Below are 17,798 nucleotides of genomic sequence, written 5' to 3'. Positions count from 1 at the left end.
CCCCAGCACCCCCATCAGGCGCCTCTCAGGGTCCCCTTTGTCCCTACAAAGCAAAGCCAAAGGGGTCATCAGCCCCCAAAAGAAGCCATGTCATTGAGAGTGAACCCTACAAAACCCCACAACGCAATGGCTGTGGGGCCGAGAAGGTGCCCCCCAAAAATACCTCCAGGAAGGACCAGACCCACTGCTAGACGGTGCCCCCAAGTCCCATTCCCACCAGGCATCCCAGAAGGAGACCGTGGTCTACAGTATTGAAGGCCAAGAGCTCGAACACTGTTTCCATCCTAAATATCTTGGTGTCACCTTAGATCGAACACTAACATATAGGAAACACGGCATGAACACCAAGCACAAAGTAGCTGCACGCAACAATATCCTGCGGAAACTGACTGGCAGCGCATGGGGTGCAGACCCACAAGTAATAAGAACATCAGCCCTGGCCTTGTCTTTCTCAACTGCTGAGTGAGCCTGTCCTGTCTGGAACAAGTCTGCCCATGCGAAGCAGGTGGACATAACACTGAACGAAACATGCAGAATCATCACAGGAGGCCTTAAACCTACACCTGATGATAAACTCTACAAGTTCGCTGGCATTGCCCCTCCTGACGTGCAACGGGAAATTGTTCCTAACGTGGGAGAAATAAGGTCGAACATTGTGAAAGCCACTCTCTGTATGACTATCAGCCTCCTCCCACCAGACTCAAATCAAGGAAGGGCTTCATGAGAACCACCACTCCCTCCTCTCGATGTTCCTCCAGCAACAGCAAGGGTGTCCCTCTGGGCAGCTAAACCAGGCAATTCCAACTGGATGGCCCCCCACGAGGGTCTTCCTTCCTCCAGGGCCAAACCAAGAATGGGCCACTTGGAAGTCCCTGAACAGACTCGGAAGCGGAGTGGGAAGATCAAAAGACAACTTGGCAAGGTGGCACTCCCTGGAGGAATCCTCCCCCTTGTGTGACTGTGGAGCAGAACAAACAACTCCGCATATGTATGCTTGCCCACAATATCCAGCCTCATGTACAGAGGAGGAGTTGTTTAAAGCTATCAACAATGCAGGCACTGTTGCTCGCTTTTGGTCTAAAACTATTTAGCTGCTTGTGATTTCCTTTATTTTATCACTTTTAAATTTATTTATTATGCAATGCTTTTGACACGAAATAAATAAGGCAGCTGGGTCCAAGAGAACCAAGAGGGACACCCTCCCCCCGCCTAGGTCCCTCTGCTCCTCCCCTCCTCCCCACACGAGGAGCGAAGAAGACTCCCAGGGATGTGGACCCAACCGGGTGACACAGCGACAGGCTGAAAAATCAAGGAGCAAGAATCAGGAGAGAGAGGCACCGACTGCCTGCCTTCCTGCTGTGAACGGGAAAGTGAGCTTCCGAAGGGAACGGCCTTCAGGGGGAGATGCTGCAGCACATCACAAGGGTCTCCATGGCGCCCCCTGCAGGCACAGAACAGCCATCCAGGAAGGGAGGGAGGGAGGGAGAACTCCACAGATGGGTCTGGACCAGAGGAGGGGCAGGACGGGAAAGCCATTGGAATAATAATAATAATAATAATAATATATTATATAATATATAATAATAACGCTGTCCGAATTTTTAGCACTGATATCAGCATGGGGTTTGGTTTGGAGAAATGTTCGACCGTGGCATTGAAGAAGGGAAAAATCATTGAAAGTGAGGGCATAAATATGCCTAATGGCCAAACAATAAAGTATCACCAGCCAGAGGCCTATAAATATCTGGGCTGGATAATCATCAGCATAGAACAAAGATGAGGAATGACTTTCCAGAAACTTCCCAGCACATTGGTTTCCCTACAGACAGATTTAAAGTGGATGAAAACTTGTTGATAATAAGTTTTAATATTATTGATAAACCAAAACTTGAAGCTGTTTTGGACTCTGGATATGATCACTTTATTGCTAAGTTGTATAAATCATTGTTGAAATATGAAATGGAGGAGGAACAGGTGAACGATTATGTGATGAAGTGGGCACAACATTTTGGTAAACAAATACAAAGGGAACAACGGGAAAGGGTCTGGACAAAGAGTGTGGAATTTACACTTGAGTAAAAATATTTGTATAACATGATGTATAGATGATGGTACACAACACCAGAAAGGATGGCGAAGATCCATAACAGTTCTAGTGATTGTTGGAAATGGTGGGCACTTCTTGTCATGTGTGGTGGTCATGTAAAGAGGCCCAGAAATACTGGGCACAAATACATATGATTTTAGAAGAAATTGTTAAAGTCAAATTTGAAATGAAACCTGAACTCTTATCTACTTGGGATGTGAGATGAACAACTCGATAGGAAATGTGGGAGGTGATCGCTATAGGTAAGAACGGCAGCAAGAATGATCTCCACTTAAAGATGGAAAGACTGTCAGAAAATGATTGGCTTATGAAATTGTGATTCTGTCAGAAAATGATTGGCTTATGAAATTGTGATTCTGTCAGAAAATGATTGGCTTATGAAAACAAGTGAGTTTGTGGGAATGAATCAAACCAACAGTGTGTTCCTGCATGGTTGGGCAAGAGGCCTTTTTGGGGTCCCTTTCGGATTCTGGGACTCCATTAGGATCTCATGTTCCCCAACTTCATCCTCACATGAGCCCAGGGGGCATTTTTCACGTCACATTCGGGGCCTTTGGCTTCCTCTGGAGAGGACAATCGGAAGCCATTGGCATCACAAAAGCCTTGCTCCTGGTGCAGATGGAAGCTGCTCATTCATGGCTCCTCCTTGAGGCCTCGTTCTGAGGAGGAGGCATTGCGGGGGCCATCTTGGAGAAGGGGGTCAGGATTCCTCATGGCCCCTTCCCCTCCCTTCGGGAACCACCAAAGCTTCTCCCAAAACAAAGGCCTTCCTCTTAAAGACGCAATGGGACTCCTCTCCAGGAGGCAGACCGAGGTGGCTCCTGTCTCGGGAAACAGATCCTGGGAAGCCAGCTAGCTGTCCAGAGCATCTTGAGATCTCCAGATGAAGTTCTCCAGGATGGTTTGGGGCGGAGGGTGGACAACAGGGACACTGCTCTGGGCGCCTCTCCTTGAAACCCAAGGTGTCTTGTCTGCCTGCTTCATTGGCTTCGTGTCTCAACGGACTCCACTGACTCCACTACACAGTGAGTACAACTATACTTTCACGATGGACTCCTGATGCAGAGTGATGCCCTGTGTACTCAACACAGAGAAGCTACACCATACCTGTAACCGAACTTCAATCAGAAATGTGCCTGATGGGTGATTAATACAAGATGTTTGTGAGTAAACAAGATATGTTATTTTTCAAAGAAGACTTTGTTTTTGATCTCTGAGTGCCTACTTTAACTAAGAGGTTTCAAGAGAGTGGCTTGTCTTTTGGGCAACTGCAATTTCAAGAGCAAAACAACCATCCTCTGCTACCAACCAAATATATGTTTGTAGTGGCATGTCTTTATCCTCGGCAGTTTAAAGACATGGTTCCTCAGTCCAGCAGCTGAGTTCCCTGTGTGCCATTACATGAATGCTAGTAAATACCACTTGTTCAAAGGGTTGACTTCTAAGTATAAATAAATACAACGACGACGACAATGATGATGATGATACCGTTTCCTGTTTGGGACTTTGACCACTTCCCAGATGAGGCCTTGCTTCCAGAAGGAAGAGCCTTCTTCCGCGCTGAAGAGCGTCCCTCCAACAGAGGCCTCAAAGGCTGCCGTGACCCCAGACACCGCTCCGGCTGAGACAGAGTCCCGTTTGTCCCTAGAGAGCAAAGCCAAAGGGGTCAGCAGGCCCCCAAATGCCATGCCATTGAGACTGAACCCTGCAGGACCCCACAAAGCAATGGCTGTGGGGCCAAGAAGGTGTCCCCCAAAAATACCTCCAGGAAGGACTGCTAAGCGGTGCCCCCAAGCCCCATTCCCACGAGGCATCCCAGAAGGAGACCGTGGTCTACAATATTGAAGGCCCCTGAGAGGTCCAAGAGAGCCAAGAGGGACACCCTCCCCCCGTCTAGGTCCCTCTGCTCCTCCCCTCCTCCCCACACGAGGAGCGAAGAAGACTCACCAGGATGTGGACCAAACCGGGCGACACAGCGACAGGCTGCAAAGGCAACGGACAAGGAGCAAGAACCGAGAGAGAGAGACAGCGACTGCCTGCCTTCCTTCCTGCTGTGAAGGGGAAAGTGAGCTTCCAAAGGGAACGGCCTTCAGAGGGAGATGCTGCAGCGCATCACAAGGGTCTCCATGGCGCCCCCTGCAGGCACGGAACAGCCATCCAGGGAGGGAGGGAAGAAGAGCTCCACTGATGGGCCAGGACCAGAGGAAGGGCAGGACAGGAAATCCATTATCATAATATAATTATATAATAATAATAATAATAACAACAACAACAACAACAACAACAACAACAGGACAATTTGGACAGAAAAACAAGAAAACTCATGACCATTCATCATTCACTGCACCCTCGCAGTGATGTTGACCGGCTATATCTGCCTAGAAGATCAGATGCCAAAAGATCTCAGCCGGCATTTGGAAACAATAGATATTGACAAAATTACGATCTGCCAACTGCAAAAGGCCACCCTACTGGGATCTGCGCGCATCATCCGAAAATACATCACACAATCCTAGACACTTGGGAAGTGTTCGACTTGTGATTTTGTTATACAAAATCCAGCATGTCTACCTTGTTTGCTGTGTCATAATAAAATAAGACAGCCCAAGAGCAAGCCATCAGAACAAAGGCAATTAAGGCCAAGATCGAAAAATCAGCTGATGACCCAAAATGCAGACTGTGCAAGGAAACCGACGAAACCATTGATCATATCCCCAGTTGCTGTAAGAAAATCGCACAGACAGACTACAAACAGAGGCACAACTATGTGGCCCAAAGGATTCATTGGAACTTATGCCTCAAGTACCACCTCCCAGCAGCAAAGAACTGGTCGGATCACAAACCTGCAAAAGTATTGGAAAATGAGCACGCAAAGATACTGTGGGACTTCCGAATCCAGACTGACAAAGTTCTGGAACACAACACACCAGACATCACAGTTGTGGAAAAGAAAAAGGTTTGGATCATTGATGTCGCCATCCCAGGTGACAGTCGCATTGACGAAAAACAACAGGAAAAACTCAGCCGCTCTCAGGACCTCAAGATTGAACTTCAAAGACTCTGGCAGAAACCAGTGCAAGTGGTCCCGGTGGTGATGGGCACATTGGGTGCTGTTCCAAAAGATTTCAGCTGGCATTTGGAAACAATAGACATTGACAAACTCACGATCTGCCAACTGCAAAAGGCCACCCGACTGGGATCTGTGTGCATCATCCGAAAATACATCACACAGTCCTAGACACTTGGGAGTGTTCGACTTGTGATTTTGTGACACGAAATCCAGCATATCTACCTTGTTTGCTGTGTCATACAATGTTGTTGTGTCAATAACAATAATAATAATAATAAATTTATTTTTGCATGCTGCCTCCATCTCCCCAGCAGGGGACTCGGGGCGGCTCACACGGGGAACAAGCCCAATATAATCACATAAAATCATAAAATAACACTTTAGACCTCAGACAACACAATTTAAAAACAATTTAAACAGGTCATAGTTAAAATCGACAAAGTTAAAATGTTAAACAATCATCCGGGCATTAAAGGTCCAATATAGGATCACATCTGGGCGATAATTAAAACTGATTTAGGGAGTGTCCCTTTACAAATAGGACATACATCAAATAGATACAACAGGTAAGGAAGATGAATCTGAACGGGAATCAAACTCAAAAGTGAGCAGGGCAAGTTTCAGTGTAGACATGGACCAGGTTATAACAGACTTGTCTACTCAAAAGCACAACAGAACAGCCATGTTAAAGCGGTACCTAGAATTTATGTATTTATTTATGTATTTATTTACAGTATTTATATTCCGCCCTTCTCACCCCGAAGGGGACTCAGGGCGGATCACATGACACATAGAAGGCAAACATTCAATGCCTTGACATAGAACAAAGACAAACGCACGCTCCGAGCTGGCCTCGAACTCATGACCTCTTGGTCAGAGTGATTTGTTGCAGCTGGCTGCTCACCAGCCTGCGCCACAGCCCGGGCCCTACTCCACAGATGCAACTGTCTTTCAAGCTGCTTACGTGAGCAGCGAGCCAGGCTCTTAATGGTCGGGAACTCAATCTGACGCGGCCTTCGATCCCACAACCTCTCAGTCAGTCGTGATTTATTGCAGATGGCTGCTAACCGGCTGCACCACAGCCCGGCCCGGGATGCCAAGGTGGCCGTGTTGGGTCTGTGTGCCAAGTGAGTCCCAGGCCCTTCGTTGTTGGCGTTCACAGGGCTCTTGGATTGCAGCAGAACTATACGTTCCACTCCCTACGACTCCTCTCAGTCAGGGTCAGGACTCCCCAAACCTCAATCTCCAGTTGCTGTGTGCCACAGGAAAGAATAGGAAAGGGTTAAGGGAGAGGCAGTGGGCGGGGCCATGCCAATTCCCTTCTACGTCCTATCCTTTTCTATGGCGCACAGCAAACAGAGGAACTGGTCAGCAGCAGAACATACTAGAGAGGGGGGGGGGGTCTGGGGAGAATTCACCATGGTTTCTATGAGTTGTAGGGACTGGGATGTATAGTTCACCCGCAATCTAACAGCACTCTGAACTCTAGCAATGATGGAATTGGACAAGACTTGGCCCACAGAAACCCCATGACCAGCAAAAAATACGGGAGGTCTTTGGGGGGACACAGAGGAGTTGTAGTTCACCTCCACCCTGAGCGCACTGTGAACCCAAACACGGATGAGCCTGGACCAGACTTGGCCTGCAGACCTGATGGGCCCACATTTGAACACTGGTGGGTTTGGAGGGGAATTGGCCCCGAGTTGTAGGGACTGGGATGTACAGTTCACCTGCAACCAATGAGCCCTCTGAACTCCACCAACGATGGACCTGGAACTCACTTGGCCCACAGAACCCCCGTGACCAGCAAAAATACTGGAGGCCTTTGGGGGGAATTCACCTTGATTTGGGGGAGTTGTAGTTCACCTCCATCCAGAGAGCACCGTGAACCCAAACACGGGTGGATCTGGGCCCAACTTGGCACACAGACCTGATAGGCCGAGATTTGATGACTGGAGGGGTTTGGGTGAGGGTAGTGACCATTCCAGCCCCAGCTTCTGCCAACCTAGCAGTTCGGAAACATGCAAATGTGAGTAGATCAATAGGTATCGTTCCGGCAGGAATGTAACATTGGTGCTCCATGCAGTCATGCCAGTGACCACAGGACCTTGGAGGCGTCTACGAACGTTGGCTCTTCGGCTTAGAAATGGAGATGAGCACCAACCCCCAGAGTCAGACGCGACCGGACTTAACATCAGGGGAAAACCTTTCCCTTTACGTAGAGACATCACACTGGCAACGAAAGTCCACGTAGCTAAGGCAATGGTATTCCCAGTAGTGACCTATGGATGTGAGAGAGAGCTGGGCCATAAGGAAGGCTGAGCGAAGGAAGAACTGTGGTGTTGGAGGAAAGTCCTGAGAGTGCCTTGGACCGCGAGAAGGTCCAACCAGTCCATCCGCCAGGAAAGAAGGCCCGACTGACTGCTCACGGGAGGGAAGCAGATGAGAGGCAAAGATGAAGCCCTTTGGCCACGTCATGAGAAGACAGGAAAGTTTGGAGAAGAGAATGATGATGGGGAAAAGGGAAGGAAAAAGGAAGGAAAAGGGAAGAGAGGCCGACCAAGAGCAAGGTGGGTGGATGGTATCCTTGAAGAAATTAACTCCACCTTGAAGGAGGTGCGGGTGGCCTGGGCCGACAGGGAGCTCTGGCCTGGGCTGGTCCAGGAGGTCACCAAGAATCGGAAGGGACCCAATGAAGAAACAACAGAACAATATAATAATATTAAAATAGAATAGAAAAATAAAGAATATAATATAGAATAATCCTATAATAAATAATATAATAATAAAATACAGTAATAGAATATAGTAATATAACAATAATATAAACAGTAGAGTCTCACTTATCCAACGTTCTAGATTATCCAACGCATTTTTGTAGTAAATGATTTCAATACATTGTGATATTTTGGTGCTAAATTCATAAATACAGTAATTACTACATAGCATTACTGCGTATTGAATTACTTTTTCTGTCAAATTTGTTGTATAACATGATGTTTTGGTGCTTAATTTTTAAAATCATAACCTAATTTGATGTTTAATAGGCTTTTCCTTAACAGGGATAATAAGAAAGGCCTTATTATCCAACATATTCGCTTATCCAACATTCTGCCGGCCCATTTATGTTGGATAAGTGAGACTTTACTGTAATAGAATAATAATAATACAAGTGTTATGAATCCAAAGGGATGCAGAGTGTTTAGGGAATCGTGAGGAAAATCCTGAGCGTGCCTTGGACCTTGGCAAGAAGATCCGACCAGTCCGTCCTCCAGGAAATAATGCCCAGTGGCTGCTCACGGGAGGGAAGGATATTAGAAGCAAAGCTGAAGTATTTTGGCCACATCATGAGGAGACAGGAAAGCTTGGAATAGATCACGGTGGTGAGGAAAATGGAAGGAAAAAGGAAGAGAGGCCGACCAAGGGCAAGATGGACGGACGGTATCCTTGAAGTGACTGGCTTGACCTTGAAGGGACTGGGGGCGGTGACGGCCGACAGGGAGCTCTGGCCTGGACTGGTCCATGGGGTCACGAAGAGTCAGAGACGACTAAACGACTGAGCAGCAGCAGAGGGATCAGTGAGGCGCTTTTAGAGGCCAAATTTGGTTTTAACACTTTTCATGTAACATTTATTGATAATCACATCAGAATCCTATCAAAATCACATCTAGAGAGAGCTCTCACCCACACGCACATGCATACATCCATACTCACACTCACAGACCCTGCCCGGAAGAGGTGATCAGGTTCTCCCGACAGGTGTGGACGCTCCGTAGTCACAGGTCCAGAAAGCGTGCTGAATCTTTGAGGCCCCTGCATTGGATGCCCTAAAGTTTAGTCCTTCTTTCAGGGAACGTGCTGTTCCTTCCGTTCTTATGGCATGGTTTCAAAACATTCTCCATCTCAGGCTGTAGGACTTATGGGGTCCCACCTGCACACGTTATTGTCCATTGTTATTCGGATACGCCTTACTGGACCCTCGTTCCGTCTTGCCAGGTGAGAGACGCCTTGTTGGTTCCTCGCTTCATGTCATGATCCCCATCTCATGCCATCTCCGGACACAAAGCGCTGGCACAGAGCACATGACCATGGGCCAAAAGGGAGGACAGGACATACAAACCAGCCATAAAACTCAATTGCCCCGAGGTGGGGAAAAGGGACTCTGAAAGGTGGGAATGGGCAACCTCCAGGCGCCAGGACTCCAGGGTGATTTGATACTGTAGCTAAGCCTATATATACGGGCAGTAGAGCAGACTCTTATATTCCGAACAATAATGCCGTAGGTATCTCCAGCCCTTGTGTGTACTCTTTAAAAGAAGACTAACCGACACCAACTCAGTTGGAGCTGACAAGCCTTACACCCAACTGGATACAATTCAAGCCTTGGACAACTCATCGGAACCCAACTCATCAGAATCCAACTCAACTCAATGGAACCCAAGACAACTCATCGGAACCGAACTCAACTCATCAGAATCCAAATGAATACAACTCAAATCTTGGACAACTCAACGGAACCCAACTCAAGTCAAGTGAACCCAACTTGACTCAACTGAACCCAAGTCAACTCATCAGAATCTGATGTAGTACTCACATTTGCATGTTTTCGAACTGCTAGGTTGGCAGAAGCTGGAGCTAACAGCGGGCACTCACTTTGCTCCCCGGATTTGAACCTGGGACCTTTCGGTCTGCAAGTTCAGCAGCTCAGCGCTTTAACACACTGAGCCACCGGAGGCTCCTGATGATACTGTAGCTAGGCCTATATACACGGGTAGTGGAGCAGACTCTTGTATTCTGAACATTAAAGCCGTATGGGATCTTCAGCCCTTGTGTGCCTGGGCTCTCTTTCAAAGAAGACTAACCCACACCAACACAGTTGGAGCTGACAAGCCTGACAATTTGCTCTAAATCCCTTACTCTCTGTAGCTTCTGCCTGCACCAGCCTGGAGGAAGGAGAGAGAGAGGACCAACTCGCAGGCATTTTGGGGGAAGAAGCAGGCTCCGGAGGAGGAGAGGGGGCAGGATCTCACACTCCCTTGAATGCAGCTCCCCCCCCCCGATCCAAGTGGGTCACACCAGCCCCGGGGGGCAAGAGGCTAGCTCCGGCCTTCCAGCGGCCACTCCGTCTCCTCAGGCCATCTCCCCCGGCCTTTCTGCGCAGCCCCTTCCTCCCATCCCGTTGGAGCTGACAAGCCTCACTCTTCACCGCCCAAGTCCGTCCCATGTCACGCTTTGCGTGAACTCCGTTTTCTTTTGAGGCCCGTTTCTTCTTTCTTCACAAGCACCCACACAAACACACTCCCGTTTCTTACACACACGCCCTGGATACATCAATACTACTTTATTGTATCACATGTCTGATTTAGTGTCAATTCTATGTATATAATCAGTTTAATATAGTTATATGTAGTGGAAAAGCGAACCGCTCACACAGATTTAAATACCGGGAACTTTGTCAAAGCGCTATGGATCCAATCTGAGCCCAACAGAGTTTAAAACAAGTACCTTTATTATACTGCAGTATAGACGGATGGACAAATCAAAGGTGACCGCCGTGAAGAACATTGGAAATGAAGCTCAATATATAATGCCCTTGTTTACAACTAAGAAGTTCCTCATTTCTTTGGAGCAGTACAGAGTGTTGCAAGCGTGCTTCCTTTATCATAAACAACATTTGTAGAAAAAACATGTTGTTCACTTATGTTCCAGTAAGTAGCTTAACCACATTAACCATAAGATGTTCCGGAAACATAGTGGCAACATACGGACACTTGCCTCTCCTCTGGAAGAAGGCAGGTTGCATCTTTAATAGAATAAGTTGAAGCAGACACCTTAATAATGCATAATTAAAAGCAATCAGAAATAGAATAGAAATAGAATAGAAATGCAGGCCCTTTGGCCCATCAACCCTCTCAATAGAGTCAACATACATCGCAGTTCACAATTGCGTTTCTAAGTATTGCAATTTGTTTTCAAATACAGAAAATCGATCAGTCACTCCTTGTAGCCCTCACCTTACTATTGGGTGCATCAATAGATGTAAACATGCTGCTGCCGCTTTGGGTGAATATCCGTTGATTTCATCACACCAGTGACGTTCTGTCGGGCTGCTTCCTTATGCGGCCACGCTCTGACGTTCTCCATCAACCTCTTGGATCCTAACAAAACCTTTCTTACTTCTTTCCTCATAACTCTCCAAATGTTTCTTCACCTGCTGATTCGTTTTTACTAGTATATTTAATTTTTCCCAATTAATTCCTTATCTTATATTTATGGATAACTTTTTAAACTTCAAGTCTATTTCACTGTCTCCATTCTCCACCACGTACACCAAATTCCCAGTTTCATCATCTTGAACAAAGGTTATGTTACATTTACATTTCAACCGAATGTTTGTTTATCGGTGTAAAGATGTCATGATCATTGTGTTTTATTCATGATTGCTATGTTTAGGTTGACTGTTTAAGGTTATATATTTCAGCTATTCTTATACAGAAGCTGGGAGCCTCTAAGGCATGGCCAGGAAAAGGGGCGTGGCTTCACCTTGCTGGTGGAAGCCTTAGAATTCAAATTTAGCAGTTGGGCAGTTGGAGTTTGTCGGTTGAGCAGAGCAGTTGGTTCTATTCAGTGGGAAAGGAGTGTGATCGAAATAAAGAGATTGTGGGAGGAAGTTGAGCAGCTAGAGAGTTTTAGCGGAGAAGGGCTAAAATTAAAGTTGCTGAGCCTTTAGTAGGAATAACTAAAGAGCTGAGGTTACATCCCTAAGTCATAGAAGGACTAGGGTTAACCAGTTAAACTCCCCAGTCCAAGTTTGATCGGGTACAGATCAATTAAGTTCAAGAAGGACAGTATTCCTAACTGAAAGAAACAAGTCTTATAAAGCTAATACCATACTAAGCTCAGTGAAACGATTGAAAAGTCTTGCAACACTTACTGTACAGAAGTAACATCGTTCAACTTAAGTTATAACATTCTTGCAACCATCAAGCTTTGTACTATAAATAAACAAGTTACTGTTTCTTCAAATGTTGCTTATTATTTGAGCAAAGCATCTTTCAAAGGTGGTGGCAGCGACAACATAGAAAAGTGAAATACATAGAGGTAGAAGGTGAACCCTTCGCATTTTGGTGGCAGCGGTGGGATCCAAAAAGGTTCCATCCCTGTCATCACATCAAGTCTTCACAATCGGGTTCTATTATATTTCCATCAGACCATAACATTAGCTGAACAGTAGTAACACCAAGACATCCCATTCCTGTATCTTGTGTGAATGTATCACATCTTCCATGTTTATAGCACACGTGGTCCTATCTGTGTGAGGTGTGGTGAGCACACATAATCTGCTTCCCGCGCTTCCCACTGTTTTATTTCCATTGTGGTGTTTCCTTTATAAATCTTTGTATCTGAGCACAATATCTTACTTGACATTAAAGAAGGCATACAGAATATCCCATGGACTACTACAAGGGTTGTTGTTGTGTCACAAACCATTATCTAAATTGTGTCATGTTTTCTACTCACTGATCTCACAGACCTCACTCTTCCCTGAACACTCGGCATCCAAAGAACAGGAAACCTTTGGGTTCAGAACAAAACAAGTTGACAGTTTCAGCAGTTTTGTCCCTTATAAATCCCCCTCCTCTTTGTGGCAAAAAAATAAAAAGAGAGAGATTAAAAGCAACATTACAAAAAAGGCAGAAATTGTATATAATGCTTCAACTACACATGAAACTAACTACATGAGATACAAAACTAAATCAGAAACAAACAGACCTGCGAAACAGTTACCTTCATACACAACTGAACTAACAGACAGGGATACATGCCTAAAGGCCTCATTCTATCTGTTAATTTTTATCTCTCATTATTCTACTCCCTTTAGATAATATAATTACTTCCAGAATGGAACGTACAGATTTCCCTCACTACTTTGCTCTTTGAGGATTCACAGTTTTGCGGTTTTTCAATAAACTCTAAAAGATTACTATAAATAATAAAAAATTACAATGTACAGCCTAAGGAAGGGAGGAAGGAGATGCCGAAGGGAGAGAAAAGGAGCCCAAGCGGCAACAAGAGGAGAAGGAGGCGATTGATCAACACATGATTTCTTGATAAAGACTTAAAATAGTGTATAACTACTAAAATAATGTAGAAATATATAGCATCCCTACTTTGCGGATTTTCACTTATTGCGGGTGGTTCTGGAACCCAAACCCCGGGATAAGTGAGGGAACACTGTATTTTAGTTCAATCTTTCTACAATACACCACATGTGATGAAATGTCCCAACTTTGAGCCTGCATTTCCAAAATTTGCAAGAGTTGCTTTTCTACGTGTTAGAATGACACTCTGGTGTCAATTAACACCATTCTCTCCAGGGTGAATTCTATGATGTCTATGTATAATGTTATTCTGTGAAAAACTCTGTCCTCACTCCATGCATTTCTATGGTTTTCCCCCTGTGTGAGTTCTTTGATGTAAACGTAGACCTGAACTATGCATGAAGCTCTTTCCACACTCCCGGCATGTATAGTGTTTCTCCTCAGTGTGAATCCTTTGATGTTTACGTAAATATCCACTATGACTGAAGGTATGTCCACACTCCAGGCATTTATAGGGTTTCTCCCCAGTGTGAGTTCTTTGATGTGAATGTAGTCCTGAACTACGAGCAAAGCTCTGTCCACACTCCTTGCAGTTATAGGGTTTCTCCCCAGTGTGAGTCTTTTGATGTGAATGTAGACCTGAACTCTGAGCAAAGCTCTGTCCACACTCCCGGCATGTATAGGGTTTCTCCCCAGTGTGAGTATTTTGATGTTGACGTAGAACTGAACTATGAGTGAAGCTCTGTCCACACTCAAGGCAATTATAGGGTTTCTCCCCAGTGTGAGTCCTTTGATGTGTATGTAAATTTCCCTTCTGAGTGAAGCTCTGTCCACACTCCAGGCATTTAAAGGGTTTCTCCCCACTGTGAGTCCTTTGATGTATTTGTAAGTGTCCATTCTGAGTGAAGCTCTGTCCACACTCCAGGCATATATAGGGTTTCTCCCCAGTGTGAGTCCTTTGATGTGCATGGAGGGTTGAATTATGAGCAAAGCCTTTTCCACACTCCAGGCAGTTATAGGGTTTCTCCCCAGTGTGAGTCCTTTGATGTCTTTGTAAGTGTCCCTTCTGAGTGAAGCTCTGTCCACACTCCAGGCATTTATAGGGTTTTTCCCCAGTGTGAGTCCTTTGATGTATATGTAAGTGTCCCTTCTGAGTGAAGCCCTGTCCACACTCCAGGCAGTTATAGGGTTTCTCCCCAGTGTGAGTCCTTTGATGTCTTTGTAAGTTTTCCTTCTGAGTGTAGGTCTGTCCACACTCCAGGCATGTATAGGGTTTCTCCCCAGTGTGAGTACTTTGATGTGAACGTAGTCCTGAACTACGAGCAAAGCTCTGTCCACACTCCAGGGAGTTATAGGGTTTCTCCCCAGTGTGAGTCCTTTGATGGTTACGTAGTCCTGAACTATGAGCAAAGCTCTGTACACACTCCAGGCATTTATAGGGTTTCTCCCCAGTGTGGGTCCTTTGATGTGAATGTAGACCTGAACTACGAGCAAAGCTCTGTCCACACTCCTGGCAGTTATAGGGTTTCTCCCCAGTGTGGGTCCTTTGATGTGAACGTAGTCCTGAACTACGAGCAAAGCTCTGTCCACACTCCAGGCAGTTATAGGGTTTCTCCCCAGTGTGAGTCCTTTGATGTAAATGTAGACCTGAACTATGAGTGAAGCCCTGTCCACACTCCAGGCAGTTATAGGGTTTCTCCCCAGTGTGAGTCCTTATATGTGTATTCAGGTTTCCATGCTGACTAAAGCTCTTTCTACATTCAATACATTTATATGCTTTCTCCTCCATGTCAACAGTGTTATGTACATTTAATTGCAATGTGGACACTTGACTCTTGTTCTTCCGTTTCTGATTACTCACAACATTGGGTTCAAATTACAGGAAAGTAGATTCCTCCTGAACATTAAGAACTTCCTGACTGTAAGAGTTGTTCAGCAGTGGAACTCTCTGCCTCAAAATGTAGTGGAGGCTCCTTTGGAATCCTTTAAACAGAGGCCAGATGCTCATCTGTCAGGGGTACTTTGCGCTTTTCCTGCACGGCAGAGGCCTGGACTGGGTGCCTCACGCAGTCTCTTCCGACTCTATGGTTCTACTCTAGAATCCAAAGTGAATGTAGGAATTCAGCAAGATCAGCCCCTTGAGAGGAATCCTTTTTCCTAGAGGATTGGTTTCCTTACTGCACTTTGGTTTCCAAATGCCTTAATATCGACTAGAAGCTGGTTCGTTTCCCATCACGGCAGGCGTGGCTCCAGAGAACTCTCGTGTCCTGGTCAAGAAAGAAGACGCAAAAGGTTAGACATGAAGCCGCATACCTCTGGCTCAAGGCAAACAAAGCGAAAAAGGAAAGAAGAAAGGAAAGATGGAAGGAAGGGAGGAAACACAGAAGGACAGGATAAGAGAAGGAAGGAATCACGGAAGGAACTGAACCCTTTCCCCATATTAGAGGGCCACTGGGTCAGACCCAAACATGGTTCCCTCGGTAGAGCCCATGATGAGATGCAAAGACAGGCACAGCTCCAGCCACAAAGTCTCCTTCCTGCCAACTCCTCTTTTTCCTCCATCCAGTGGAAGATTTTCAGCAACAGAAGAAGAACTAGCTAGGCTCAAGGAAATCCTAAGAAAACTCGAGGCCATGGAGAGAAAAGGTCTTCCCTGGATGCCTTTGGGAAGAAGACTTCAAGGGGCCTCCAGATGGCCTGAAATGTTATCCCTTGATTCTATACGGCTGAAAACAAAAACGACTGGGAGAAGAACTGGCCTCAGAGGGAACTTCCCAAAGAAATAGCCTGGTGTTCTATCTCCCCAAACTCTCAAATGGTTAAGACAGATATAGAAGGAAGGTTTGTAATACTAACGATAGAACTGCAAACAAATACCGTATATTCAAGCATAAGCTGGCCTTTTCAGCATGTTTTTAATGTTGAAAAAGCCCCCCTTGGCTTATACTCGGGTGAGGGAGGGAAGGAGGGAGGCGGGTGTTGCTGATGGGCAGCCCTCACCGTTTGCAGTCCTTGTCCTTGTGACTGAATGAAGGTGGGCACCTCCCTGAGGTTACAAGACCCTACTTGAGGAAGGGCAAAGAGGTCCCCATTCTTCACCACCGGCGGATATGCTGAGGGAAAAGTGCCCGGCTCCCCCTCCTCGCCAGCCCCCTCCTTGCCGTCCTCGCTCACCTGAGCGAAGAGAAGGAGGCGCTGTCGAGGCTGACAGGGAGGGGAGCCAGGCCCTTCTCCCTCAGCGCACCCACCAGTGGAGAGGCATGAGCTTGCCCTCCCTCAAATGCGGCCTCGTTGCCTCAAGAAGGGTCCTGGCCCTCGCTGCCACCGTGATCCCAGCTCAACTCAAAAGGAAGAGAAGGCGGAGAAGGAGAGAGAAGACGGAACACGGCCAGAGAGGGAAGGAAGGAAAGAAAAGGGGTTTCTATGGGGAAAGGCGGAGGCCTTTGAACCCTCTCCTGCCCAGCCACGCATTCCCAGGTCACTTCGGGGGCCCCTTTGGGCCCCAGCTTCTGGCAGGCCTCTGTGGGTTCAACACCTTGGCCTCCCCAAGCCAGGCCTTGGAGGGACGGATGCCTCTCCGCTTCTGACCCGCAGCCACACCTGGGGCCACCTTTTCGCCCTTCTTCTTCCCCCCTAGTCCCACTCCTTTTTTTCTTCTCTTCCTTCCTCTATTCCTCCTCCTGCTGCTTCTTTTTTCTATGTCTATTGTAGTTGGACAGTGATCTGAAATAACCTTTGATTGGATTTGAGCCTTTAAAATAAGAATTAATCCTTCTCCTCCTTCATGTATTCTTCCTCCTCCTGCTTCTTTTCTTCCTTCCTTCTTCTCCTCCTTCTATTCTTCCTCCCTCTTCCTTTTTCTTGCTCTCCTTCTCCCAAGAAAATTAATTTATATGGAAAATTAATGAAAGTTAGTGAAGCCGGGGATACCTGCTCAGACCCCTGGCCATTGACCTGAGTAATCTATGTTCAGCTTGATGAAGCACTGCTCCGCAGTTGGACTGTTACGGCAGCTAGCTGGCCTTCCGCAGGTTCTACTGCATTTCAGGGATTTTTATAATTTCATACTCTTACAATTTTATTAGTGGGATTTTATATGCACTGTTGATTTTACTTATGTCTTTATATTTATACTTGTGTATTGTTGTTTATATGCGGGGCACTTGGAATGCTTCTGTGAGCCGCCCCGAGTCCCTTAGGAGAGATGGTGGCAGGGTACAAATGAGGTTTTATCATCATCATCATCATCATCATCATCATCAATTGCTACACTGTGATGGTAAGGGATACAATGAAAGCAGTAGCCAGAGGAATGTTATTAAAAAACAACAAAATTTAAAGAAAACAAGAAAAAAAGATTAGAATAAGGAATTAGAGATGAAACATATGCTAGAAAAGGATAAACAAAGCTATATAAAAACATTAGCAATGAGAAAATAGAGTAAGAAAAGGCACAAAGAATTTTGATATTTTTAAATGGAGAATTGTCAGTCAGAAAAGTCAGACGCCAATTAGAGAG

At 46.1% G+C, this 17,798-nt stretch overlaps 2 protein-coding genes across 2 annotated transcripts in view; one reads left to right on the top strand and one right to left on the bottom strand.

Annotated features, from left to right (window-relative positions):
- LOC134294628 (zinc finger protein 135-like) overlaps positions 1 to 16,435 on the top strand; it is a 188,194-nt gene extending 171,759 nt beyond the window's left edge. Inside the window, exon 2 of the transcript XR_010001416.1 lies at positions 15,846 to 16,435. The gene's annotated coding sequence lies outside the window, so the exon portion shown is untranslated. The remainder of the gene's footprint in view (positions 1 to 15,845) is intronic.
- Positions 10,666 to 15,852, bottom strand: LOC134294623 (zinc finger protein 420-like). Its single transcript, XM_062966202.1, has one exon. The coding sequence runs from the start codon at positions 15,066 to 15,068 to the stop codon at positions 13,623 to 13,625; it is 1,446 nt and encodes a 481-aa protein (XP_062822272.1). The 5' UTR covers positions 15,069 to 15,852; the 3' UTR covers positions 10,666 to 13,622.
- Positions 16,436 to 17,798: the final 1,363 nt, after the last annotated feature.

Source organism: Anolis carolinensis, unplaced genomic scaffold, assembly GCF_035594765.1.
Source record: "Anolis carolinensis isolate JA03-04 unplaced genomic scaffold, rAnoCar3.1.pri scaffold_18, whole genome shotgun sequence".
Classification (NCBI taxonomy): domain Eukaryota; kingdom Metazoa; phylum Chordata; class Lepidosauria; order Squamata; family Dactyloidae; genus Anolis; species Anolis carolinensis.
The sequence above is the reverse complement of the archived record's forward strand: the minus strand, read 5'-3'. Positions and strand labels throughout refer to the sequence as shown.

What these genes read in the sequence shown, in the direction of transcription:
- LOC134294623 (XM_062966202.1), bottom strand. Translation starts at nt 15,068, where the DNA reads ATGGAGGAGAAAGCATATAAATGTATTGAATGTAGAAAGAGCTTTAGT.